At 39.5% G+C, this 27,431-nt stretch overlaps 2 protein-coding genes and 1 long non-coding RNA gene across 3 annotated transcripts; 2 read left to right on the forward strand and 1 right to left on the reverse strand.

The window, feature by feature from the left end:
* The first annotated feature begins 4,174 nt into the window (after window positions 1-4,174).
* On the forward strand, window positions 4,175-8,136 carry LOC117256690 (glycine N-acyltransferase-like). The gene is made up of 5 exons (XM_033626260.2): window positions 4,175-4,394; window positions 4,582-4,692; window positions 4,795-4,903; window positions 5,004-5,127; window positions 5,247-8,136. Exons 1-5 carry the CDS (start codon window positions 4,212-4,214, stop codon window positions 5,644-5,646), a joined length of 927 nt encoding a protein of 308 aa, XP_033482151.2. The 5' UTR covers window positions 4,175-4,211; the 3' UTR covers window positions 5,647-8,136.
* A 135-nt stretch (window positions 8,137-8,271) lies between these two features.
* Window positions 8,272-24,652, reverse strand: osgn1 (oxidative stress induced growth inhibitor 1). Its single transcript, XM_033626249.2, has 8 exons — window positions 24,460-24,652; window positions 18,509-18,571; window positions 17,268-17,404; window positions 16,991-17,182; window positions 16,244-16,335; window positions 13,868-14,067; window positions 13,432-13,775; window positions 8,272-13,081 (listed from the first exon to the last, which is right to left on the reverse strand). The coding sequence occupies exons 2-8, from the start codon at window positions 18,564-18,566 to the stop codon at window positions 12,533-12,535; spliced, it is 1,572 nt and encodes a 523-aa protein (XP_033482140.2). The 5' UTR covers window positions 18,567-18,571; window positions 24,460-24,652; the 3' UTR covers window positions 8,272-12,532.
* Window positions 24,653-24,662: 10 nt separating this feature from the next.
* On the forward strand, window positions 24,663-26,956 carry LOC117256695 (uncharacterized). Its single transcript, XR_004501654.2, has 3 exons — window positions 24,663-24,905; window positions 26,296-26,452; window positions 26,812-26,956. It is a non-coding gene; the product is annotated as an uncharacterized LOC117256695 (long non-coding RNA).
* The last annotated feature ends 475 nt before the right edge of the window (window positions 26,957-27,431 follow it).

Consider the following 27,431-nt stretch of genomic DNA (forward strand, 5'->3'; position numbering starts at 1 on the left):
TGCACCCACATATATATGTATATATATATATATATATATATATATATATATATATATATGTGTGTGTGTGTGTATATACATATATATATATATATATATATATATATATACATACATACATATATGTATATGTTTGTAATATTTGTACGCTTCTGATCGCCTTAAAGCTACAACATAAATAGATAATTAATCTTAGAGACATAGCTATTATACAGCTGCTGCTTTATTGCTTAATTTAAAATAAAGTATTTCCACGTGAGTATATGAATATTGGCTTTATCGACCTGTAGCACAACAATAAACGTTAGGTTTATGAATTAAGTGGGTTTAAACCGCTGGTTTTTGTATTGGAAAGCAGTGAGTTTGTAAAATGTTCCTCAGTGCATGGACAGTGTGGTCACAAGTTGGCTGCCTCCCAATTTGAAGACACAACTGGCTGTATGTTGTTGGATTTTTATTGTATCTGTCTATGAAATGATGTCGTCATAGTGGCACACCTTGTTTACCGTGCGCCTGTAATTTGTTTTCTCATAAAGAAACGGGTTCGAATCCCGTGAAAATATTCTTTTTTACATTTCACAGGGCTGAACGGTTCTTTAATATGGCACATGTTTCTTTAGGCAGGCACCAGAGATGAAACTGTGTAGGCCTATTTAGAAAATGTATTCGAGATAGGAGTTAGATTCCTACAGGAAATGCAACTTGGCCTCTTCCTGTTTTCAACATTCCGTCATAACAAGTGTGATTCAAACCGCGACTGAGTGTCGGTCCGTGACTGGGTTCCTCCAACAAGAGTCCACAGTCGACTCAGGTATGTTCTGTTTTGACACTGTAATGAAACATTGAAGACAGAGGCATTCGCCAGGACAGCTACGTGTTCTCTTCCTGGTTGAAAACAGCTGTTGTCACTACGACAACCACAGACGCATTCTGCTGAAGGTCGCCAGTTAACAGGGTCGCAAGTAAATCCGAAACACCGGTCAACTCCTCTGAGCCGTGTTTACTTCCTATTTGGGCGAATATCATTGGCACACTTCAAGTCAGGTGACGCTGGAAGTTGTTGTTGATTGGTTTGTGGTATAGTATGCCATAGCATTTGCCTGATTAGTTTATCAAACATAAGTTTAGTTTTCATAAAAATATGATCGAATTGAGACTGCCAACAAACGGAAACTTGTTCAGAAAAAATATAACAGGGTCGCGAGTAAATCCGAAACACCGGAGTTAACCGTAAACAGTAGGCTATGTAGTCTGTGTCTTTATGCTATCTAACCGACAGTATTCACCTGGACATATTCTGCATATCTTCCGTGAGAAGCTGAAGACGTTTCTAACGTTAACTTAGTTGAAGTGTTTTGAACAGTTATTCACGTTGTGTATTAGCTCATTAGCCACCGATGTGTTGTTAGCATTCATCACTAGCAAAGTGAACGGACTTTTAGCCGCAGTACAGCTAACTCAGCTTACTAATGAGGCTGCAGTTCATAGTTTCCGATGAGGAGAACCTGAGGAATAAACGGACTGTGCTGTGAGTAACCCAGCTAACGCTCAGAGTATCCTGACTGCACTGCTCGGGCCCTGCTGTCATGGACGACATCGACGGGCCGTCTTCATCTTCGCCACTGACTTTATGAATGACTGAAAGGCTGTTACACATCGTCTGGACACATGTGTGACATCTTGATCCTCGCCTGCTGGTTCGAGAGACCATGGAGTTGACAGGAAATCAGACGCAAACTAACTATCAAACTATGTGATGACTATGGTATTAGTACTTTTACTGAACAAAAGGATCTGAATACTTCACCATTGTATGATATATGAATATTTATGATATGAAAATTGAAATTGAATGTACTGTCCAAAGTCAAAACCACAATGTTGTACAAACCAATCTGCTGTATTGCCCTCTCTTTATTCTTGCGAGCTCTCTCAGTGTTTCTTCTGTTGGCATATTGCATATAACATTCTCGGTGGTAGCCAACATTAGCTGGCACACAAAGACATTTTCCTTTAACTCATATTTTTCTACAGCTATTGCTGCAACTTGACTTTCTTTAGTATGTGTTTGGGTTGATGCAAATGAGATGACATTAAAAAAAAATCAAATCAAGTGGAGAAAACGACTCAGACTCATCACTTGTTGTATATTGTAGTTTATTAGGTCATTCATTAGACTCTAGAAGCTTATAAACTAGTCACTTTAGGGTCTATTATTAAGAAATATATACATATATATTAAAATTACTCTTTTGTTTAGTATTAGAACAATATGAGAAGCAGATGTAACATATGCCTCTTGCATGTTACATTAAATACATCAGTTGAGCTTTAAATGGTCACTATGTCGAATAGCAACATCTTGTAATATAGAATATAATTTTGCCAGTAATTTTACCTTTATTTAGTAGTTGTAAGGTGTACATATTTGTGTTATTTTCATATTTTTATGCTGTTATCTTATATTTCAAATTTAATACTTGGCTACACAGTATCCAAGGTAACGATGCAGCTATAAAGCCCATCACCGGGGGAACAAGTCAGACCGGGCTTGTATCCCCCACGTGAGTGTGTGACTGTTAAATGGAAACCTGTAAATATTAATGTATAACTGATCTGAGAGAGACTTTATTACTAATTATAACTATATTGACATTCAGAGTGATTATCAATGTGTACTGGTTCATCTGTATCAATAGTGTCTTTTATGTAATTTGTAATATAGTAAGTCTTTGACATAGCTGTCAGGTCTCCCGTTTTGGCCAGGAAACTACCGTATTTTACCCCTCTTTCCCGCCGTCCTCCCGTATTAGTATTTTCCCGTAAATCTCCCGTATTATAATAACATAATAACCCTGTATTATAACGTAGGAATGTTCACAGCATTTCAATGTCAACAAAGGTAGGCCTATCAGATTCTGATCACCTAATTGTAGTTAGTAAGTGGTTGACAAGTGGTTATTTTAGATTTCCTGTACACCTGTCTTAAAATGTAAGGGATATTGGAGCTTGGTTGGGGTGGTGGGACGGCTCGCGGCGGGCGCCGGAAAATTTCCCTTATTTTCAAGTCCAAAACTTGACAGATATGATCTTTGATCCTGGTCAAGGTTAGACCGTTGACCATGTAATTTGTTATTTAACGGTTATTAAGCTTCGTCATGTTGACAACATTTATTAGTATTGTAAGTTTCCTTTGATTATGATTTTATTTATATTAAATAGTTTTACTGTGACCGGGCTTGTATCCCCCAGACCCCGAAGTGCTTGTAAGCAATAAACAGTCATCATTGAATCGACATCGGAGCGTCTGTGTGTCTTTGTCGGAGTCAACTGACGTTACTAACTGTTAGCCGTTAGTCCACCATCATTATCACAACACAATGCAGAGACTGTAGGCTGTCGCTATTATCAGCAATATAAAAGAAACTTAACGGGGGCATACATAGAAAAATAAATCACAACACTGGCCATTTTTATCACCTGCAAAGGGATTTGTGTAGATCCTAAGATTATACAATCATGTTACATACATATATTAATGATGATGGTGATTATATACCATATATTTACATTAAATTGTTCATTTGGACACAATAATAAGTCAAAAAAAGACGGAGCTGTCAGTTTTCCCTGTTTACATTTTCGGGTCCTAAGGCCGTCTGCCATTGGTTGATATTCTCTAAACTCTATAGAATTGTTTAATATCACACACAAAAAACTGTGTACTCTATCGATGGAGATCGATCAACAACACGAAAAACGCGTTCGGCCCACCGTCTAAGTAGGCTGATGTAAATAAGGGCTCCCAACTCCTTGTAAAGCACATTGACAGTTTAAAGTCCCAGTGTTGTTATATATCAATGGGTTATTGTTATAATTTTATCATATAATAATGTATTTCAACAACGGAACATATGAAAATGGAAACTTCATTGTTTTAATCAACCTTTGAGGCCATTCGAGTGGAGATTGACAGGTTTACGGGGGTGTATGAATGCACCATGAACAGACAGAACAGAGTTGGCCAATGTACAGTTGTCCCTGTCTTCGTGAGGATCTGTTTTAGTCTACTATATGCATCAGACATACCTTACCATAAAAAGAGATGAAGTCGCGCAAACGATTCTTGAAGAGCAGATCACGTTTCTCTAAAGAGCAGATGACCACAGTCTCCTGGAGCTCAAAGCTGGAAGGTATCAAAGTGCTGCAAAATGAATTTCAACAGGATGATACGAACTGCGTATAGGCCTTTTCTTTTTGCACATATGGAGAGAAAAGGTGTGGGAGCATCGTTCAGATTCACTCAGACAACACGACACCTGATGGAACTGACCGGAGAGCAGCTGAAACTGACTGAGATCCATCTGAAAAGATATTTACCTCAGTCACAACAGGTGTGTCCCCTCACACAACTATAATACTATATTTATATTTTAATGGGCTTAGCCCACCTTGAGGACTAATATTAGCCTGTTATTATTTTTTGTTTGCTTTCTAACAAACATGTAAACACATTCACTGTTTTAATACCTGATTAAATATTCTTTAGATTACAGTTGAACGATTTCTTTCATCTTTAAGGCTTATGGCTGTCTGGTCCTCAGAAACAGAGTCACATCAGACCCTGTGAGGGTTTTAGTGGACAGATGGCCAGAGTTCAATGTCATTGTCTGCAAACCAAAATATGAACAGGTAACTACTCATCTATGTGTATTATATAAATGCAAATAACGACATATATCTGTATGTATCTGTATATATACACACACATATATCTTCACATATTTCTTACAGAAGGGTGATCTCTTTAAAACTACAGTGGTTTTTGCAAAAGATGAAGCTGTTCTAGAGGAAACTTTAAGGAAGTCCTCTGTTATTGACTGGACCCAGTACCTTTGTGTTGGTAAGAGCAATAATAACGTTTGTTCTTTTCACTTCTTGAATAATGAGACTTAAGTTTCTCACATTTATTAAAAGCTTTTCTTTCATAACTTCTGTCCAAGATATCAATCTCCGCCATGCGGAGATATTCAAAGCAGTCGCAAGAGAAAAAGGCGTGTTCAGCAGCAGCCTGACAGTGAGTCACATGACAATACCAGATGTATCCAACCTTCCCTCTATAGACAGGTAACACCAGTGATATCTTTAGTGTCTACTGTATGACCACAATCGTTATCTTAGGTTTAGTAGTTCATTAATAAAGCAGGATTCTGCTCTGTAAAGCCATCTGCTCTGTTCTGCATCAGCTCGGGGATCTCATTAAGCTCTCTGGATGAATCACACGTCGACTTGGTGAATCAGATGTGGAGGTATGGGAGGAACGAGCAGACTGTCAGGATGATCAGAAACATGGTCGCAAACTTTCCCTCCTGCTGCGTGCTGGACGCAGAGGGAAAGCCTGTGTCCTGGATCCTCACCTTTGCATCCTGTGCAATGGGCGTGTTACACACTCTGCCAGAGCACAGACGAAAAGGCTACGCCAAGGTTGTGATCAGCACCTTGGCTAAGAGACTCCACGCTCAGGGCTACCCAGTCTACAGCTTCAGAGAAGAGGAGAACGAGGTGATCTACAGGCTCTTAAAAAGCATGGGCTTAAGTGAAGTCCCCTCACACCGGGAAGCATGTATTGTATTCAATGAATTTTAAATGTGTCAACGAAGAAGTCCCTTAAAATCACAGGCTGCTCTCAACATAGAAAAAGGGAAGGGGGAAATGCTAGTCAGAAATTAGGGGTAAAAAGCTTATGTTTTTAAGCCTCCTAGTGCATGGGAACATGTTGTATTTCCAGTTCAGGTTCAGTTGCCTCAATCTGAAATAACTTGTTTCATGAACATACCCAGGCCAGCCTTTGGGACTTCTGCGACCCTTCTCGTGTAATCAATCTACTGTTTTTTATCTCACAATAATCAATTTCTAGTTCCTAAAATGTTGAGGCAGAGGGTGCTGTCTGTAGCTCTGGCTTAGGGTCAGAGGTTGTCAGCAGATAGTTTGTTGAGCATGATAAACAGAGATCTGAGTGAGCACATGATCATGATCATGGGGAGTACCACCAGTTGGTCCAGGAGCTTCTCCTCCGTGATGGCTGTTTCCAGACATATTTTAGGATGACTCAGGGGCAGTTTGACAACCTGCTGTCTATCGTCAGGTCGTACAGCTCTGGGTATCCAGCAACCGCTACCACCAGTTTCTCCTCCATTGTTTACCAACTCTAAACTTGTTGTCGTGACCACCACAGAAGGCCCGCCTCTCAAATCATCCGATTTAACAATGGGGAAAAAGATGACCGAAAAAAGAGATGATTCTGTGCTAAGTGTTGTTTTTTTTACTCGAGGAGTTCAGAGCGCTCTGGGAAAAATGCCAGGCGCAGAGAGCGCCGAAATGCGAGGCGCATCACAATGCAAAAAAACGCACAAAAAGCTTCATTCTCATTAAAAACAATCACAAAAGCCGCTTCTAGCTGTTGAAATGCTTTCTGTGTGATCAGGGCCTTTCCTGAGCCTGTTCTCTGGCCAACACGATGTTGGAGGGCCTGCTCTCTCCACAGGCCCTCTCGTCCCATGGGCCCCAGTGCAACCGCAATGCCCGCACTGTCTATATTTACGCCCCTGTTCCCCGCAATTTATTGAAATTTCTTAATCTATAGGCAACACAGACAACATGTTTTATACATCCTGTAAATCAAATCCAGTGAATCATATTTCTGTGTGTATTTTACATACTCATATCTTATTTTGAAAAGCAGAGGTCATCTCATCCAGGGCTGAAAAAAAAGCCTTCTATTTAACGATTAAAGAAAAGTGAACTCAAACACTGATGAAGGAAACTATTGCCAAATATTATAAGATCAAATCATAAGCACATTTATTATTTATTTATTCATTTAACCTTGAAATATTGGTCAAATTGTGTGCAGAACTGAAAGTGTATAGAGAATATGGCTGTTAGCTCTCTGTTCTCCAGTCATACCCAATTAATGCAACTCCAAGACTGTTGAGGGACCCCACTACTTAGAAATATTCAAATACAACACCACTTTTTCCCTTGCTAGGATTTAGTCTAACTTTGGAGCATTATTTAGCCCCCTACCAGACAAGGTAGCATGACATGGTAATGGATAGCAAATACCTTGGCATTGATGGAAACACAACACCCAGGTGAACGCACTAATTTTAGCTCCTTTACTGGCGAGGTGCAATGATGCCCCGCCACAAAATACCATCTGTCTCCACCCAAGTAGCACTCCAACATCAATCCAAATAAGTATGTAACGCATTTGAAACAGAGACTGAGTAACTAAGAGATATATGAAAAGAAGTAACCATCTTTAAGTTTTCATAGGCCTCATGCTCCTCTCTGCTGTTCACCTGTCCTCTGGCCAGTTCATGACTTTTGAGACACCAAACAAAAACAAAACCCAACACAGAAAGGCATTCTCATCTGCTGCAGAGCCAACCCCGTCTCACTCCAAGGTCGAAATCCGGCGCTTGGGCAGTGACTTAAGACACTCACAAAAAAGCCATCCTTTAACATTGGCTCGATACCCGGCCGTTCGCCGTTATAGTTTAAAATATAACAGCAACTGGCTGGTTGTGTTAAGGGTTTCTATTTCAACACAACTAGATTACCCTGTGGAGTCCCGCAGGAGTCCATTCTTGGACCATTATTATTCCTCATCTATATAAATGATTTATCTAATGTCTCAAATATCCTTTCCACACTAATGTTTGCAGATGACACAACCCTTGTTCTTTCTGATTCAATTTTTGATTGACTGATGACAGATGCTAAAGCTGGTTTAACTGCCTGTGCTATATGGTTCACATTAAATAAATGATCTTTGAATGTATGAAAATCTTCCGGGGGTGACACAGTGGTGCAGTGGTTCCCACTGAAGAAAGGTCTGGTTTGAACCTGCCAGCAGGCTGAGGCCCGTGTGTGGAGTTTCCATGTTCTCCATGTGTCACAGGGGTTTCCTCCAGGTACTCCAGCTTCCTCCCACAGTTCAAAGACATGCAGGTTAATTGGTGACTCTAAATTGCTGTAGGTGTGAATGTGAGTGTGAATGTTTGTCTGTGTCCATGTCTCAGCCCTGTGATAGTCTGGAGACCTGTCCAGGGCACACCCTGCCTTTCAAGCAGTGCTAGCCAGGATAAATCTTCCCCGTAATGGCCACTTGCAACAATAATAATTTCTTCTCCTTTAATAAGACAACATACAGCAAACAACAACTGAGGAGGAAACAGTCCAAAAACAGAGAAAACACAACAGAACTGCTGAAAATGTCCTTTTAATAGACACCCACAGACAAATGAAGATAGAAAACATAGATTTGATACAGATGGAAACTTATTCTGATATATAAACCACCCCATTCATACAAACAAGACAAAACATGTTGCGATAAAAAAAAAAAGACCGGACATGATATTTACTGCAAAACAAAAGAGATATTCAGATGGAGCCATTCTCATTCGGCTGTGAAACAAAATCTGTAAATGATGTGTCTTAAGGCACAGCTGGCTCTTGCAGATCACAGTTCTCTGTCGGCATTCAGGCATAAAGTTGAATAAAATAAATACACATATCAAATAATAACTATGTAAGATGTTTATTTTAACAGCTTCAACTGACGAAAACTCCAGCCCTGCCTGCGACTGAGCTGAACTGACCAACCAATTAATGAGTCACAAAGACAAGAGATTTATAAGAATCAGTTTTGATAATCATTTGGTTGTTTTAGTCATTTTTCCGCAAAATCGTCTAATTACAGCTTCTCAAATGTAGTTATTCAGCGAGTCTTTTGTCATAGTAAACTAAATATCTTTTGGTTTTGGACGATCTGAATATGTCGGCTTGTGCTCTGGAAACTTGTGATGGAAAATTTTACTGTTCAGAACAATTAATTGGGAATTAACTGAGAAAATGAAAAATCAGAAAACGGATCAATATTGATAAAACTGTGAGCTGCAATCGTTCTCACTTCCAACTTGTCAAATACTGATGCTTGGTCAGTGGCCCGTCATGACTAGGCATCCATCCGGTGTCAGATTTGGATGTTCATGACTACACTTGTTACATGAATTTTGTCTTTTCAAAGTAAACTTCCACTTTCACAGGAAATGTACAGTTTCTGCTTGTTAAATGTCTACAGACTTTAAAAAATAAACTTAACACGGGTAAAAGGTTCACTTCCTTTGGTTTCGGCAACAAGAGTACATGGTTAGGTTTAGAACAAAACATCCTGGTTTGGCTTAAATAAGTACGTTTGTTTCTAATATAAAGTCACGTGATATGCTACACATTCTAGCACACTACATTGTTATTAAATATGCTTGGTTGACTTTTGGTTTCACACAAGACATGAACAGCGGTGTCAGGTGAAATTCTGCAGTTTGTTTGACCCATCGACCTCCCCTCCCTCCCTACGTGTCATCAAATGCTGCCACCCTGGGTGTCTCATACTGCTGCTGAAGGATGTCTCTGTACGTTGGCGTCTGAAGCCGATGGGCCACTCACCAAGCCCCAGTACCTGACAAGACTGGGACTGAGACCAGGTTGGTTTGTTGCAGCCCGAGTTCTTCTATGTATTAAATACAGAGTACAGAATACTGTTTGTCTCACTTTTGTTTTGTTTTTTTATACTTTTATTTTGAAATTTGGTATTTAATAGTGAAAACAATACAGTGTTTTTCAACACTATTATATATTATTATATTTAAATGCCATAAAGTTGCTGTTAATTTAAGACCAGAGTAATGATTTAATGTGTCAGATTGAAGTAAGAAAAATGCAAAAGCTGCCAACATATTAAAGTCTGGTGATATCTTATATGCTTCTTATTGTCACAAATCCCATAAAAAGGCCAAAACAACAATTAATTTATCCGCAAGTTTCTATCCGTAGTCTGATATTTCCTCTTTCTCTGTGCCACAGAGCTCCATTTTTGTCCCAAAATTATTAAAAAAATACTTTAATGAGCCGCATTGTTGCACTGGGTGACGTGTTCCTTCATCACCATGAACCCCCACACTTTAATTTATTTTGACTCAGTCCCACATACATCGTTCTGCTGCCCCAGATACTCACTCGTACACTCACATGTGGATTAATCTGCCGCTGAAAACAGTCCCCAACAAAATGCACTGTTCCCTCCTGTTTGAGATTCGTTTTTAAGGATTTGCATCTTCAGTCGGAACCAGTGGGCTCGGAGCTGAGTGCCACAGACAGGAAGTATTGTGAGTGAAATATCAAACTGGGTCAAAATCAAACTTGATCCATCAACCTATCACTTTAGGTACTCTCTCTCTCTTTTTTTTTTTACGTTAGCAGGTTGGAGGTTAAACTATCCACAGAAGGAACTGATTTTAGTTTTGACTCTTTCGATGTTCAGGGTTTAGTATCCTGCTCAATCAAACTAAAGGACATCATCAGCTCTTTAAATGTCTGACCACAAACTCTGGAAGCAGTTTAGCCTCGACATGCATAAACAGCTGTGCTAAAGTTAAGTTTGAAAAAATAGATAGATTATTATTTCTGATTTTAAAAGCATAATAATTCAGTTATTTTCTTAAATAAATGCAAAAACATATGTTTTATCTATTTTAAGAGCTATTTGTCAAAAATAAAGCGCACAAGTGAATTACTGGCATCATGTAAATGCAACTGAATATGTAACACTATGTTTACAATCTAAAGATGAATTACAATTAACCTTCTTTGCATTGGGACTAAATAATTGATGAATTACTGTCAGACGCTATCACCATCTTGCCAAATTACAACTTGTAGTTTGAAGTAATAAAACTTTTAAAAATGTACATCATGAAGTAGAAGGAAAATCAACATTATGTAGAAAAATGTATTTTATGGCTGAAATCATCATGATTTCAGTTTGCACTGCATGTGACTTCTTTTATACAAAAACATAAGATAATTTATGTTATTATTACAAGTTAGAGAAGTGGTAGATTAATGTGGAAATAACATCCATTGGTAACAATACACCGATGCAAATAGGGATTAAAACCAGTGCTGGTTTTCTGTCATTCATTCAACATTATATTAATGTTCAATCTCTGATGTGAGAGGAATCATAAAAAATATATATATATATTTCTCGTGTTTTGTAAAGTATACAACCTTTTCATAATCATTACAGATTTACAAAGATATCAGGTAGGTACAGTTGCCCGTTACATGACTAAAAATCATACGAACATAGCAAAATAAAGCACCATAGATTCACAAAATCCATAATATACAAACACATACATGGAGAATGATATAAAAACAAAGAAGCAGGAATAAACTAGTGTGTTTTGTGAAGACCTGCAACAGTGTAGTGTTGCAAGATTAGACACTTAAACTACAGATACATGTTAATCATCCCTATTGTACATTGTTAAAAAAGAGTGAGGCTGTTTTGGTCAAGTGTGATGCTGAGTGGTTAAACTTTAACCAGGAAGTTGCTGTAGTGATCGAGGCTCTCTGAGTGATAAGAAGCCTCAGCAGAACTACTGTAAGGATTGTTTTTCTCATCCTTCTTTATAAATCCTCTTTTCATTTCTATTCTCTCTGTCTTCTAAATCTCCACCATCTCTGTTTGTGTCCATCCTCATCAACTCATAAAGTATGAAATATCATGTGTCATGTTTACAGGTTATACACACATATTTTGGTTGTGTGAGCCCAAACATGATCAGCAGTGTTATAAAAGCAATGCAGACAAACAGTGTAAAACTTGCAACTTGCAGTATAATCAACTGATTTTATCTTATAATGATATATTGTTGAGTTATGCAAAACTGCTTTGCAGAAATGTCAAAAGTATCTGCATTACATCTTTTGACCACCAGATGGCACTGACAAAGTAGTTCTCGTGCTGTAATGTCAGTTCATTGATCGGCAAATTTAAGGGATCATCATCATAAATCTTTATGTTGTGTGTTTAAGTTAAAATTAGGATATTGGCCAATATATCGATATCAGACTTTTGAAATACTCAAATGCAGATATTGGTATCAAGTATTAGTGTGAAACATGCAGCACATAAAGTGATGATGGTGCCTTCCAGAACAATTTGGTGGTATTAAATATGAACATTTCAAGCTTTATACAATGACGAGGATGACCCGAACGCATCGTCACATCCTTTGTGTCTCTTTCTCATTCTTACTCCAACTTACATATGACTGACCTGTGTTTCTGTTGGAGCACAGCTGTTGGCATGTCTCAAGCTGCTCTTCAGGATGCCTGAAATCTGGAGGGTTTTTTGCCACACCAGAACTACAGTTGATCTGATAACATATCAGACCCATCCACATCAGTGCAAGTCCAGTTGTACAGTCAACTTGTTGCCTGTTTCATGCCTTGACACAAGTTGGCAGCGTGTTTGAGTTCCCTACTTTGTGATTTCTGGAAACGTGGCCTCGATCGATCACTTCAGATCAGATCAGAGTATTTCTGTTTGCTTCAGTCCACTGAACCTTCATGTCCCAGGAAACCTGTGACAATCCAGAACACAAACCTCCGCCTATGTCTGTGCGGTCACCTGTCTGTCCACCCATCTGTCTGTGGTCATATCCCCTCCCTCTCCCTCCCTCTGTGTCTTGGCGAGGTCGCTAACAATAGCCAGGGCTCCTCCTTTCAGGAACCTGACAAAGTTCTCGCCGACTAACGGCCCCATGGCGTACAGGCCCGGCCCCTCTGCTGCAACAACTTTGTTCGTGAAGGGGTCCACCTCAATGGGGTTCCTCCGGCACGTGATTGGCTCATCGGGGTTGATGCCAAGTGAACGGCCATTGTCACCCAGAAAGGAAAGGTTGGGGTGGGCGCCGATCAGAACTAGCGCCTTGGAGATCTGGACCACCGTCTGCTGGCCGGATTCTGACTCCAGAATGCACTTCTGGTCGGGTCGGAACGCCACAACCCTGTGGCGTGGGAAGCTCAGGTAACCCAGGTAGGAGGAGGGGGATGAAGGGGTGGTGACGGAGGAGGGAGTGGAGTGGTCATGGAGGTTTTGGGCGTTTTCCAGTGGTGGAGGGCTCGGCCGGTACTGCTGCTGAGTCATCATCTGGTGAACCTGGAGGCCAAAGATAGGAAAGAGTTGGTTAGATGTTACATAAGTCTTTAGCTCTGACAGCTCAAAATGTCACGCTTTAGTCAAATTATCATTGACCAATCAATCAATTAAGCTTTTCACTCATTTATCAAGCATATGGATTTTCTGCAAGATGTATAAAGACTAAATAAGAAATACAGGCTGTAATCTTCTCCTTACTGGACATACTGGTGCAAACATTGAAAACTTGATACATGGGATTTCTTTATTTTTGTTAGGAAATGTGAACCTTTTACTTAAGCTACTGAATATTACAAATGTTACTGTTAATATTTGAAAACTATCAGCAGCTCCAGGTAAACCCTCCTCACCTTGTGGTACTCTGGGTAGAGCAGTTTGGGAAGCTGGTTAAAGATGAGGCCGGGGTCGGTGACTGAGCGTCTGAAGGCGTGGTAGACAGGTGTGTTGAGATGGTGGGCAGCCAGTACAGCATCAGCTGCTGTAAGCCCCGCCCCCACCACCAGCACTGGATCTGATGATTGGTCAAGCTCGCCGCGGGAGATGGCTGCCTCCAGCTCCCAGAAAGAGTGGCAGACGTAGGGCAGGGACTCGCCCTCCACGCCGAGCCTGGCTGGAATGTCGTGGGTTCCCGTCGCCAACACCACGTTGTGGGCCAACAGGGAGAAAGGTACTTCCTCTGACACAGCAGGGCCATCTAGCAGAGGGAGATACAGGGGTTAATATGTGTCACTTCTCTTTATATTTGCATGCTACAGCAGTATTTAGGAGTGTATTCATTCACTGTACCTCCCAGCTCTTCCCCCTCTCTGCGCTGCAGTCCCATCACTCTCCAGCAGGGTGGAGATCCCTCCTGGTTGCCAGGCTGTCTGGTTACCGTGGTGACGGTGGTTCCACATGCAAAGCTTTGCTCCAGAGACATCTGGGAAACATAGTGCTGGTAGTAGGAGGCTATCTCTGCTGGTGTGGCACGGTCATTTCTAACATTTCTGGAATAAAATGAACATGAAAATACCTTTAAATACAAAACGCACACAGATTTGTATAAATAAAACACAACAAAGGAGAGTTCTCTGTATATCAACAAGGCACAGAGGCTATTAATTCTATTTACAGAATATTTACTGAAATCTATTCAGTTTTATTCAGTTGGTTTTATTAATTAAACACATGTATATAACAGTTTTGAAGATTACTAGGTGTTACTGTAAGTAAAACAAGTCTGAACAAGCTGAACAGGAAGTGTATGGGTTCCCAAAAGGAAAAACGCTTATCAAGGCAACTGTGATGTCAACAGCATTTTATGTCGATCAAATGGAGCTCAGCGGGAAGTCATTTGAAAAACAAACTAAGGACAGAGTAACGCATGAACACACCCTATTTGCTCTGTGGCTCATGTTTCTTTATGTAGTACTTCACTATTTTGTCTGGTGATCCTGGTGGTGTACTGAGAGAGGGCTTTAATCCATGTAGTACAATCACAATATTCTTTCTGTGGCCACTAACTGGCTTTAACATGAGCGCAAACTTAACTTTTCAAAACGGTAAATTTAGGACAAGTGGGGTATTTACGGACATATTTTATTTAATTTTTTTTTAAGATTTTTTTTGGGGCATTTTTGCCTTTATTGGACAGGACAGGTAAGCGTGAAGGAGGGAGAGAGAGGGGGGATGACATGCAGCAAAGGGCCACAGGCTGGATTCGAACCTGGGCCGCTGCGGCAACAGCCTTGTACATGGGGCGCCTGCTTTAACCACTAAGCCACTGACGCCCCATTTACTGACATATTTTATGTCGTAGAACAAAACATGAAAGTCTCTTAAGCCTCTGTTAACGACAGACCTTATTTCAGGCATCTAACCAAAAACCAGTTTTAAAAAAAGCCGTTGACTTTGAGATGAAATGTTTTAGCTAACAACTTTATGTTCAAGTTGTCAATTATCTAACAACTCTGTTCAAGCTGTCAGTTAGCTAACAACTTTTAACTTCAAGATGTGAGCTAACAAACAAATTTAGGTTGCCAGCTAGCAAACAACTTTTTTTGCAGGTTGTCAGTTAGCCAATAACTTTGTTAACGCTTTCACAACCAAATAGCTTTCAGGTAGTTAGTTAGCTAGTAACTTAACGTTCAGATTGTCAGCTAACAAACTTGTTCAAGGTTTCAGTTAGCTAACAGCTTTTGTTCAGGATGTCAGCGAGTAAACAACTTTTAAGTTTGCGAAACTTGCGAGCTAACAAAAAACTTAAGGTTGCCAGCTAGCAAACATCTTTTAGCTTCAGGTAGTTAGCAAGCTAGTAACGGATTGTCAGCTAGCTAACAACTTCTTGTTGTTGTCAGCCAGCTAACAATTCTGTTCAAGTTGTCTGTAAGCAAACAACTTTTAACTTCAAGGTGTGAGCTAACTAACAAATTAAGGTTGCCAGCTAGCAAATAACTTCTTGTGCAGGTTGTCAGTTAGCCAACAATTTTGTTAACGCTGTCACAAGCAAACACCTTTTAGCTTCAGGTAGTTAGCTAGCTAGTAACTTAACGTTCATATTGTTAGCTAGCTAACAACTTTCGAGTCCAAGTTGTCGAGGTCAAGGTTTCAGTTAGCTAACAACTTTTGTTCAGGATGTCAACCAGTAAACAACTTTTAAGTTTAACTTGCGAGCTAACTAAAAACTTGAGGTTGCCAGCTAGCGAAAGGACTTTTTGTCCAGGTTGTCAGTTAGCCAACAACTTTGTTAATGCTGTCGCAACCAAACACCGTTTAGCCTCAGGTAGTTATCTAGCTAGTAACGTAACGTTCAGATTGTCAGCTAGCTAACAACTTTTAAGTCCGGGTGGTTGACTAGCAAACACATTTTTTTCAAGCTGTCAGCTAGCTAACAAACTTGTTCAAGGTTTCAGTTAGCTAACAACTTTTGTTCAGGATGTCAGCCAGTAAACAACTTTTAAGTCTAACCTGCGAGCTAACTAAAGACTTTTAGGTTGTCGGCTATAATTTCTTGTTGTAGTTTCTTGTTGTTAGTTGAAGTTGTTAATGAGCTTACAATTTTTTGTTTGGGTCATCAGTTAGTTGACAAGTTGTTTTTTTATTTATTTTTGGGAGTTTAACCCTGCTGTGTATTTCACACATATGAGGAGTGGTTCAGACATGTACGGTTAACTGTGGACCGACCTTCGTTTCTCTCTCATCCAGTCCTTCAGTTTGAGTCCAGGAAGCTCCATCCAGTTAGCCAGGCTCAGAGTTAGCATGGAGCCCTCCATAGCCTGAGAACAACAGACACACAAAATCACCCAACTGTACTGATCTGCTATAATGTTTTCAATGTATTGTATGAAAGACCTAAGTTGTAAAGATTTCAGTTGTTAGATTGAATCAAACTCTTGTGTTCATACAAATGTAGATCTGCAGTCATGTTTGCATTGTGCATATGGCAGCGTTAGTGTGTGCAGAAACAGCAGCTGACAGGGAAAGCAGAGCTTATTTGCACATATCACCATGTCTGCTAAGTAAATTGCCTTCACATTCATATTTAAAGACAAGGATCCTGTTGTTTAATGGGTTTTGGCACATCAGTACATTTATGAAAGATAAACATAAAACTTTAAAGGTATTAACTGCCAATTAAAAAAAAAAACGATATATATTCTTGAAGCCCTACATTTTAAGTGGATCATATTATTCCTGTTCTGTGCTGTAATCTGAGGGTAAACCCATAACTATTAATGCAACCATTTTGAAACACAGATAATTGACTTAACAAAATAAAATAAGTGCTTTTGGAGTTTAACAAGACTATCACTTCATCTATGCTGTGTTAAACTCGGTTAATACCACGCTGCTTTCACTAAAAATAATTCTGAAATACTAAAAATAGACAAATAATCAATGATCTATAGACAACCAGTACTAGCTACATACATGCCAGGCTCCTCCGGGCGGACCCTTCCCCAGCACCAGGTGAGGGATTGCACGCTCTGGCTCATAACGCCATTCCAGCGGAGAAGTGTGGTCCAATCCAAAGTCACTGTCGGGGAGCAGCAGTGAGTCAAAGAGCACAGCCACGGGATTGGATGATCGGCCCTCCAACCCTTCGCACAGGTACTCCAGATCCTGAAGAGACAGAGGGCAACAGACACTGTGAGGCAGTGTTCACATTATAAACAACCTATTGTATATGTGCGTGCTTGTGTGTTACCTGCTCCAACAGTGACAGGTGAGGCTGCTCCTCCAGCTTGCTGTGCAGCAGGGGGTTGGGGTGCGATGCCTCAGGTGACAGGTAGGGGGTGTAACCTGACAACAGGTATGACAGACAGATCCCTGATGGGCCATTACCTGAGAAACAAAGGGAGAGGGAGACAAGTGAGATTCAGTGGGACTGCTAGGCTGTTGTAGCTATGCAATGTGATTGGTTTCCAGTTGCCCTGGTAACCCACACAATGCTTTAACAGCTGTGTTACTGTGTGCACAGCGTTTTTGTACTTTGTTGCACCTGCAGTAATCAGTGAGTTTGTTTATGGTCTGTCTTCCGTCTTTTTATGAAACTCTATCTGAAGGAACAGATACTGTAGAAAACAGAAACAGCCACAGCTAAAAAAAAATCTCTCTATTGCACAGTCACTGACTAAGCATGATATAAAACTCATTCAGACTGCAGTGTGACACAGCAAGTTGAAGTACCACGAATTAATCTGCACAATGACTCAGCGAAAAGCACGCACACAGAAGCCAAATGCAAAGCAGTAAAAACTCTTAGTCGCCTGCTCATGATGACTAATGGATATCACGCTTTCACTTCTTCAGAGGCCAGCTGACAGCAAATTAAATGCTGACGTCATTTGCACACAAATTTGTTTTTTATTTTTTTTAACAAAATAGTAATCTAACTTCATATTTTAAAGACATACTTTACATTTTGTAGGTTTACATAGTAACCCTGAATTCTGTCAGTGAGTCTTTAATCTGTTCAAAAACTTAACAGTCATCATCTCTCTGCTGGTGAGCTGCAACCTCATAATTTTGTCAAACATTGCCTCATCCACTTCCTGCGGCAGCCAATGCCAACACCCTCTATGTAGTAATTATTAGCAATCACTGTGTGAACTTGCATCTCACCCTTTTCTTTAAAATCTGTTGCTTGACTCCAACTGCTGTTTTACTATGTTGTAATAATGAATCTTTTATGACAGCTGGGCAAAAAAAAACCTTCTTTCATCTTCTTTATCATCTTTTGGCAAATCAAAATGACTGATGTTTTATTGGTGGGTTTAGGTGAAGGTAGGACAAAGGGAGTTGTGCTGTTTCATAGTTAGCTACACATACTGTAAGGTATCAACCACCTAAGCAAATCTAGTGCGTCTCCTTTAAGGTTTCCCACTGCATGATCAAAATGATGAAGTACGGTTTTGCATGTGTGCACGTGATGTGTGTGTTTCTTACCAATGATCACCACAGGCAAAATCTCTCCAGGGAGAATTTCTTTATCATGAAGATCCATTTTGACTGAGGAGAAAAAAAAAAAAAAAGTTATTATTATTATTATTATTATTACTCTGGCAACATCATTACCAAGTTTTATCACCACTATTATCTAAGACTGAGAGAGTGGAATAAGGGGGAACTAGTTAATCATTGCTAAGCCAGTCACCGACCACAATGACCAGCCAGTACATTTCCACTGCGCACACACGCACACTTCCCCTGTCTAACCCCATAGTTTAACATAGCAACATTACCTCGAGTAAACAAAGACACTCAGATATGGCGGTTCCACAGACACTTAAAAGCCATGTGCGTTACCTGAGGCAGAGATGAAAGACGAAGATAACACAAACTACTACTACTACACTACTAATACAGATGTAGAAATATTTTCACATTTGAAAACAAAAAAATCCTGAAGGTCTTGCTGTTAGGAGGTTATATAACTTGTCTCTGTGCATGCAAATGTTTATTTTTTCTGCTCTTTCTGAGTTTAGATAAGGACCTTGTTTGGACTTGGTCTTCATTCAACAACTTATAAGTATGACTGATAATAACTCATCGACGCATCACATGATTTATACCAGCCAGGGTCGGACACACGGTACAGTTTATTCAACTAATCCCAGGATGACAACAGCTCAGTTGGCATGCAGGCTGCAGTGCGATCATATTCCACCACAATCTGCATGTGCACAATGAAGTGCTCCTCCTTTTCTGAGGTTAAGTTTCACCCAGTTAAGAAGGTTCACGTGTATTAAAGGTTCTGTATGTAACTTTTTACATGTATTAAATGTTTCTATTACCAATAGGTGAACTGGTTGTAATGTAACTTCAGAACTGAGACGCTTACAGTGTGCAACGGTGGCTAACATTAGCTAAAAAAATTGAGTATCCTGACGTCAACAAACGACTGGCAGCCATCACAACGCAGAGTCCACACATGCTGTTTCCGTGATATACATTTTGCATAATTTCAGTGCCATCTGCTGCTGAGAAGAAATACTAACGGTAGAGGAATGGCTGACATCTGAAATATGTTGTGATATTGTGGTTTTCATGGCTAATAGGGTTGCAAAATTATACTGGTTTTAAGGTTTGCCAGGATACTAAAATTGACGGTTATCGTACATTTACTTATCTACGATATTGGAAAAAAAATGCAACTGGAAAGGAAATCTCAACTTTATTTCAGTTATCCTCAAGAGGGAGAGCTACACATAGCTCCATCAAAAATGGTTTCAGGTTTCAAATATAGTACTACGTATGTTTTACCAAAAATAACCGGTTTTAATTTCTGACAGTCATTCTGACTGATAATAATAATTCTGTCATATGTGATACCATTAAACCAGGATATTTTCAGCGGGGGGTTATTGTACCATGAAAATCTCATACCGTTGCAACCTTAATGGCTAATGTTAGCTAACATTAGCTTGCTCACTAATGTGGCCCAATTGCAAGCTAGCTTAAGTAACAAAATCCTGTCTTGGGTGATAAATGTTATCAACTTCATTCAGACTGATCTGGCTGATAAACTGGCTCGTTTGCAGTTTGCAAGCTTCTTTATCAGCCTACATTACGAAGCAGCCGACACCAGATCCATTTGGTGTAGCTTATTTACAGTTAGCTGGCTAACCTTAGCTTGCTTGATTGCTAATGCTGTTGCAAGCAAAATACTAAGTGGCTATGTGAGTAGGCTAGTTTGCCAAATTACTTCTCTGGCTGATGTGATATATGATACTAACTTATGTGTTATGACAAATGGTATTAGTTTAGGAAACAATAAATGATGGTACGGTACCTGAGCTAATGTTAGCTAGCTTGCTGTACCTTAGCTTGTCTACATGATCGCTCTTACCATCAGCTAATAATGTAATTTGCCAATGGAAAGCTAGTTTGTACCATGGAGCCTATGGTCCAAATGAAATATAGGAACACTGCACATGCCCAGTTGAGCACGAGCATCTGAGCACAAGCAACAGGATGCTTTTTGCAGAGATGGTCTCAGAAAGCAGTGTTGCTACTAACAAGGATTTTCTTTAAGTTACACATATCCTTTAAAATAACACATCAGCAGCTGGATGAAACTTTGGGGCCTGCTGTGTTTGCAGCAGAGAAACACGACTGGACAGCTTGAATCTGACATTGAAGGCTGAACCTGGATCTTCTTTCTTTTCTACAAAAACTCAGCGATGATTCACTGAATAAAAGCATCCTGGCAATTGTCACAAAGATTTCACAGGGTCAGCAGAAAGGATGCCCACTCTTTCCCTCGCTTTGTCTTGCTTTCACCACCCGCCATAAAAGAGGACTGCTGATGAAGATAAAGAAAGATAAAAGAGCTTTACAGTAATAGTGTCTGAAATGAAAATGTTGCTTTTACTGAGGAACTACCTAATCAAAGGAGAAGTAAAAAAGATAAATAATCTGCCAGACATTGGATGCCAACTTTTGGTGCATGGCAGTTATTGATATGGTACGCTGAGGTCTCATGACCAGCCCAAGGGACAAGTTGACCGGCAACATTCAGAGCAACAATTTGTATTTTTCTTGTGCACAAACGCTGAATACTCTTAAATCTCATTGTTTGTTTCTTTTTGCACAGAAAGAAATTCTTTGTCTCTCCTCCTACATATCAAAATCCAGCTGAATGCAACACGTTGTAGGGAGTGTTTGTGGTGGCAGGAGGGGTTAAAACATCGACAACTGAGAGGGTGGAACATTAATATAAACTGCCGTGATGTCAACCGTGATCTCGTGCACACACTTGCAGAAGGACGGGGGCGGGTTGGGCAGAGGGCAGTGGTGCGTGGCGGCAGTTTTTCAGAATCTGCAGAGTCATGCTTACACAGACAGACAGAGAGTACAACATGAAGTCAGAAAGTGAAATGAATGAAAGAAAAAGATGAGGTGGGGAAAGTGAAGAGAAGAAGGAATGAACCGGATCCAGTGGGAGACAGAGAGAAGTTTGGAGAGCGATAAAGAGTGTTACATAAGAGCAGTGCAGGGGTTGGCAGCAAGTCAGGACCAGAGTGTGTTTCATTGCCAAAGGCTTTACAGGACAGCGCTCCCCCCTCCACACACACATACTGTACATGACTACGTGCAGCCCTACTGGCCCAGTTTCCTCATGGAACTGATTTGACAGGCTAATAGGTTTTCCTTTGTTTTTTGGCAGAAAAAGCAAAAGACGTTGCCCAAGAAAAGGAGACTAACATCAGCCTTACAGTAAAGAGACACAGTCATCAGAGTCACTGTGGCCCATTGTTGTCTGTGTTTATTATATTTAAAAAAAAAATGGGCTAAATTTTAAGCATCTGTCTTCAATTTTCGATTACTGGAGACATATCAGTAGTTTAATGGCTACTGCAAAATTGACGATGCATTGTGTTTGTTACCTTTGGCCTTCCTGCCCTTAAGGTTTTTCCTCTCCCTGCAGCAATCGTTATTAAGAGTGCAGAAAATCCAGAACTTTCACGTATCTGTGTCTGTATGTTGGTTAAAGCACCAGTTCACTTAAATCACCAGTCATCTTTTCCCAGTTAATTTCCCACTACACCTTCCTCACAAAACTTGTCATGATAAGATTTATGAACACCATTTTTTCAATGCCTTGAGCACCGAGAAAGGAATTTCAGTCAGCATCACTGTAATCTCAAAAACAAAATGTCTTCCTGAAAATTCACTGTTAGGTAACAAATTTGTTTTCCTGTTTTGTGTCCGTGCAAAGGGCTTGTCAGCAGACACTGAAATATGTCCTCAGATAATACCTCATCTAGCTACCATCTAGATGCCAAATGCAGATGAGAAACCACAGTAAGCTTCGGTTTTACCTCTTAGTAAAAAGCTTACAATACCTGTAACAACGACACAGCACTTCTTCCTTCACACATATTTGTGGGCGGACACACATGCGATTGCTCCAGTCAGTATTTTGTAACACCATCATGACAAGTCATTACAAAACAACCACAAACACACGTGACTTCTTCAGATGATGATGTAAGTCTTTATATCAGATACTTGCACTTAAATAATCAAACTGTCATCAGCACATAATAAAAAAAGTTTGATTAAGAAATCAAACCACCGACTCAAGACCTCAAAAGCAGATGTTGAATTTAAATAAAGACCTTTCACACAGATTTTGCAGTTAGAGACACACCTAATGACTGTATGCTTTATCAAACGCCTGGAGTTTTATTTTCTTCTTTACGGAAAACCTGTTTAGGCAACATATTTTCTGCACTTCTGAAGATTATGACACATCTTTATGACACAGTATTTTTTATTCAGTGAATGGACATTTGTAAAACACTGAAAAGGAGGCTCCAGCCCTCACCATCAATGTGACTCTCACAGGAGTCATATTCCTCTGCTGCAAATATAGCAAAGCCCAAAGTCATATCCAGCTGCTGGTGTTATTTTAATACACAGACACCTCTTCAATCATAGTCATCTTTTATTCTATGAAACGCCCTCTTTGACTCAGTCTCCATATGGCACCTGCACTGACGCTCTCCTGAAGTCATCCTGCGGCTGGACGGGCCATCTGCCACCTGCACCAACCAGACAGCTAATGAGATTTTAATTATCTGCCCACTGAACGAGAAACCGCCTGCTGGAATCTACAGAGGCTGTCGGAGTCCATTTGTAAACCTAATAAAATCCTGTGTGGTGATACAGACTGTCTCGCAAAGATAACTGACCATTAAATATACTGGTCTGGAGAGATTACCCCATTAGCAAATATTAAATGATTTAAAAATACTTGTTTTTATTAAGCACTAATGACAAACATTCCCTGGGGGCTCATCGGATGATTTAAGGGGCAGACAATAGGAAAAATGTTTCTGTTCAGGAATTTTATTTCATTTTTCTGAGTTTTGCCTTTTCTCATAGAATACTAAGTAATTTGAAGTCTTCAGGCCTGAAAAAAATCCTTCAAGTCATAAGATCTGGGGCGGAGAATAACACTGAACTGCTCACAACTCATATCCAATACAATTCAATTCAGGCAGGACTCTGACTTGTAAGGGCAGTGGTGGAATGCAACCAAGTGCATTTACGCAAGCACATTTTTAAGGTACTTGTACTTTACTTGTACATCCATTTTCTGCTACTTTGCACTAGTACTCCACTGTATTTTGGAAGTTTAAAACGGTTCCTTTGGCTCCACTAAGTTAGATCTATTTGACCAAAGTTACTTTTCAGATTCAGATAATTAAAACAAAATATAAATCAGCTTATAAATTATCTTATAACTAACTAAAATCTGCTCCATTTTTAGCTGCTACAACATTAGAGTGATGGAAACATTAATGAATTATTAACTATAATACAGGAGTCCACTGTAGTACTGCTGCTTTGACTTGAGTAAAAGATCTGAGTACAAGTATTAATTAGTAATAGGATAATATGGAAATGCTCCACACTCAAAATCCTGCTTAAATTAAAGTACACAAGCAAAATGCACTTAAAATATCCAAAGTTAAAGAATTTATTATGATGCTTATTCATGATTATATGATTATTTAGTGGACTCTCCTGTTACTCTGTATAGTTAGAATGCATGACTGTATTTACTTTGCTGTATTAATACTTATACTTCTTCCACCATCGCTGTCTATTGGCTGAATGCATCAGGAGACACTGGGAGAACTGCAGTGTGTCACTGGAATGACTGGTAATGTAACCAGTCCGTCTGTCTGTCTGTGCAGAGACCACCCACCCACCGGTCACATCACGTCAGCGTGAGCTGAGGACACTGACCCACACACTCATCGTTAACGCACGTTTTGATGAATAAGTCAAGCTTAATAACGCGGTCCTGACTCATCTGTAGCACACTCCCCCGTGCCCCTAACGCACGCGCCGGTTAATATGAATTCAAGATGGTTACTCACAGATATTTCCTAGTGATGCGGCTCTCAGCGTCCTCTTCCAGGTACCACTTGAAAATAATATTTTAGTCTTTCCTCTCTTCTTCTTCTTCTTCTTCTTCTTCTTCTTCTTCTTCTTCTTCTCACTCACTCATGTCGCAGTTTTGTCTCACGCTCTTTATTCGGTTTCTTCCGTTAACACGTGCGAGGTGACCTGCAGCTGCCGCTCAGAGCTGCACATTCACACATTATATACCGCTACACGCAGTCCGGCCCGCCAGCCAATCAGCAGCGACCTACGCTCCCGGCACTTCAGCCCCGCCTCCTGCCAGCAGCCGCTACGTCACTGGTGCAAAGATCGTCGATGAGCGCGAGATGGAGAAAGCACCAGAAAGACGAGGGTGATGTAATCGACGGAAACAGCCGAGTGCTCCTGTTCGGTGAATTCCGGAGGAGGAAGAAGTACTGAGGTATTTTAAAAGTACCACAGTGTATTAATACTTCGTTACAACTAGCAGCCCTGCATTAAAAGATTTTATTAGAGTTTTGGTGTTAATAATACAAGTGAGAGTATCGAAATATATTTATATTAGTTATGCAGAATGGCTCAAAATAATATATATTGCTGATTATAATTATTATATTATAATAAATTATTAGAATAATTATTTATAATTATTGCATCAATGTTTTTATCATTTTAATTTTGCATCTAGTAAAGCTGGAGCTAATTTGATTATTTAATATACTGCTGTAATGATAGGTGCCAGCATAATTCATTAGGTAATTTATATTTTGTATTAATAATTTAAATCTGCACTGTAACTAATAAAACTCTTAAAAATCTGTCACTGCGCAAAACAATAAAATAAAATAAAGATGCTTCTTTATATTGAGTTGAAATGAAATTTGAAAAATGTTGTTTCCTCAAAAGGAATTAATAAAGTACATCTTATAAAAGTACAAGTAGCTCAAAATCGTACTTAAGTACAGTACTTGTGTAAATTACCTGGTTAATTCCATCACTGGTAACTAAGTGCATTTACTCATTTATTGTACTTAAGAACAATAATTCAAAATTCAGCTTAACTATTTAAATTCCTTGCCACTTTACATTTTAGAGGTAAATATTGTTCTTTTTTACTGCACATTCTTCAAACATCTTTAGTTACTGCAGATTAAGATTTTATGTATAAAACACACGATGAACCTGATAACAATGGGATATGATTTGTATGTTTAATATATTAAACTACCCAACAGTGTATAAAATAGTTCATATCAGCTCCACCTTGACCAGCTGTAACACTCAAATACTAACTGCACATGAATCAGTTACAATAACATGAAGTTTAATACTGAAACACACACAGGAGTCTTTGTGTCATTTTCATCATTATTAGTACTTTTACTTTTGAGGTTTTAAGTACATTTTGTTGATAATACTTACTGTACATACATGTACTTAAATGACATTTTCAGTGCAGGACTTTTACTTCTAATGGAAAATTTTCAGTGGTGGATCCAGTTTGTGGTATTCTATTTATTATAGTAAGTGGTTGTTACAACTGATGATGACGATGATGACGTATTATTTAGTTAGAGGGTTGTTCAGGCCGATTCAAAATTTGGACAGAGTGAGAGCTCCTTCTTTTTCTGTCCTCTCAGATGGTCAGACTGGCCCTGAGGCAGAGCACTTCATAATAAGAGTTGGGTCAATTTTCCCCTGTGGTCACTTTGGTCCAGACTGAAATATCTCAACAACTGTGCGATGGATTGCCATGAAGTTTTGTACAGATGTTCACTGTCCCCAGAGGATGAATCTTACTGAGTTTGGTGTTTCTCTAAATTCTGTTTTAGCGACACCAGCTGATCAAAGTGCTCAACTATCCAGTAATGTCTCAAGATCTGCAGAGTGGATTGGCACAAAATTTAGTCCAGACTTTCATGGTTCCCGGATAATGTATCCTCATGACTTTGATGACCCCCTGACTCTCCATCTCGTGGCAGCAGCAAGGTGAAATTTTGGTTTGATTTTGGTTAGTTTTTGAGTGAAATGTCTCAACTAAGATGGATTATTGTGAAATTTGGTGTAGATATTCATGTTCACCGTCAGGGTGAATTGTAATAACTTTACTGATCCCTTCACTTTTCATTATTAGGTCAAGATCTGGGATTTTTTAAACATTTTATTTATTTATTGCTAACAAACATTTCCCCCTATTCTTTTGTCATTTATTAATTTATGTAGCCTACTGTTATTGTCATAAGAGTTTTTACATGCCTGACAGCAGCATACGCCTCCGCTGTCCTCTTGTCACAACTCTTGTTTCTCTCTGGCTCTGGTTCCTGGCTCTTCCCATCATGATGCAACAGGCTGACTGCTGCCTGCTGCTGTTGCTTTTCTCATCACTCATGTTGCTCATTGGGTGAAATCACCACAGCAAAACGTAGGCAGCCAATCCATGATCAGAACACATGAGACCATCACAGGCTGGATGTATATGTAAGAGACACATTAATAAACTCCACCATGATGACATACCCTGCAGGGTTGTGTTATGTATTTTACAGCTGACCTCATTTAACTGACATGTGCTTGTATATATGTATTCAGGTTAAGAGTTTAACTCAATTGTGTATACTTAATTATTAATTATTAAATAAAACTAGTGACCTGACTGTTGATCATTAAGATTAGGAGCATGACTGTATTTAATTTCATGACAGACTAACAGGAAATTGATCGTTCTTTAGTCTCTGTTTAAACAGAAATTTTAGTGACTTGTTGGTGCTAAAAGAACAGATCAGGGCATTCCCGAAATAATTAGTCTTCTTTACTATCCTTTGGGGGCCATTAACACCATGCTCACAATGACAGTGCTAACATGCTGATGCTACGCAGGTGTAATGTTTTCTTTTGTCATCATCTCCAGCCCTGTTTAGATGGGGCTAGTATTACCCGGGGACCTCTGGTATTTTCTAATAACTGCTGA

The sequence above is a fragment of the Epinephelus lanceolatus genome, chromosome 1 (genome assembly GCF_041903045.1).
Source record: "Epinephelus lanceolatus isolate andai-2023 chromosome 1, ASM4190304v1, whole genome shotgun sequence".
NCBI lineage: Eukaryota > Metazoa > Chordata > Actinopteri > Perciformes > Serranidae > Epinephelus > Epinephelus lanceolatus.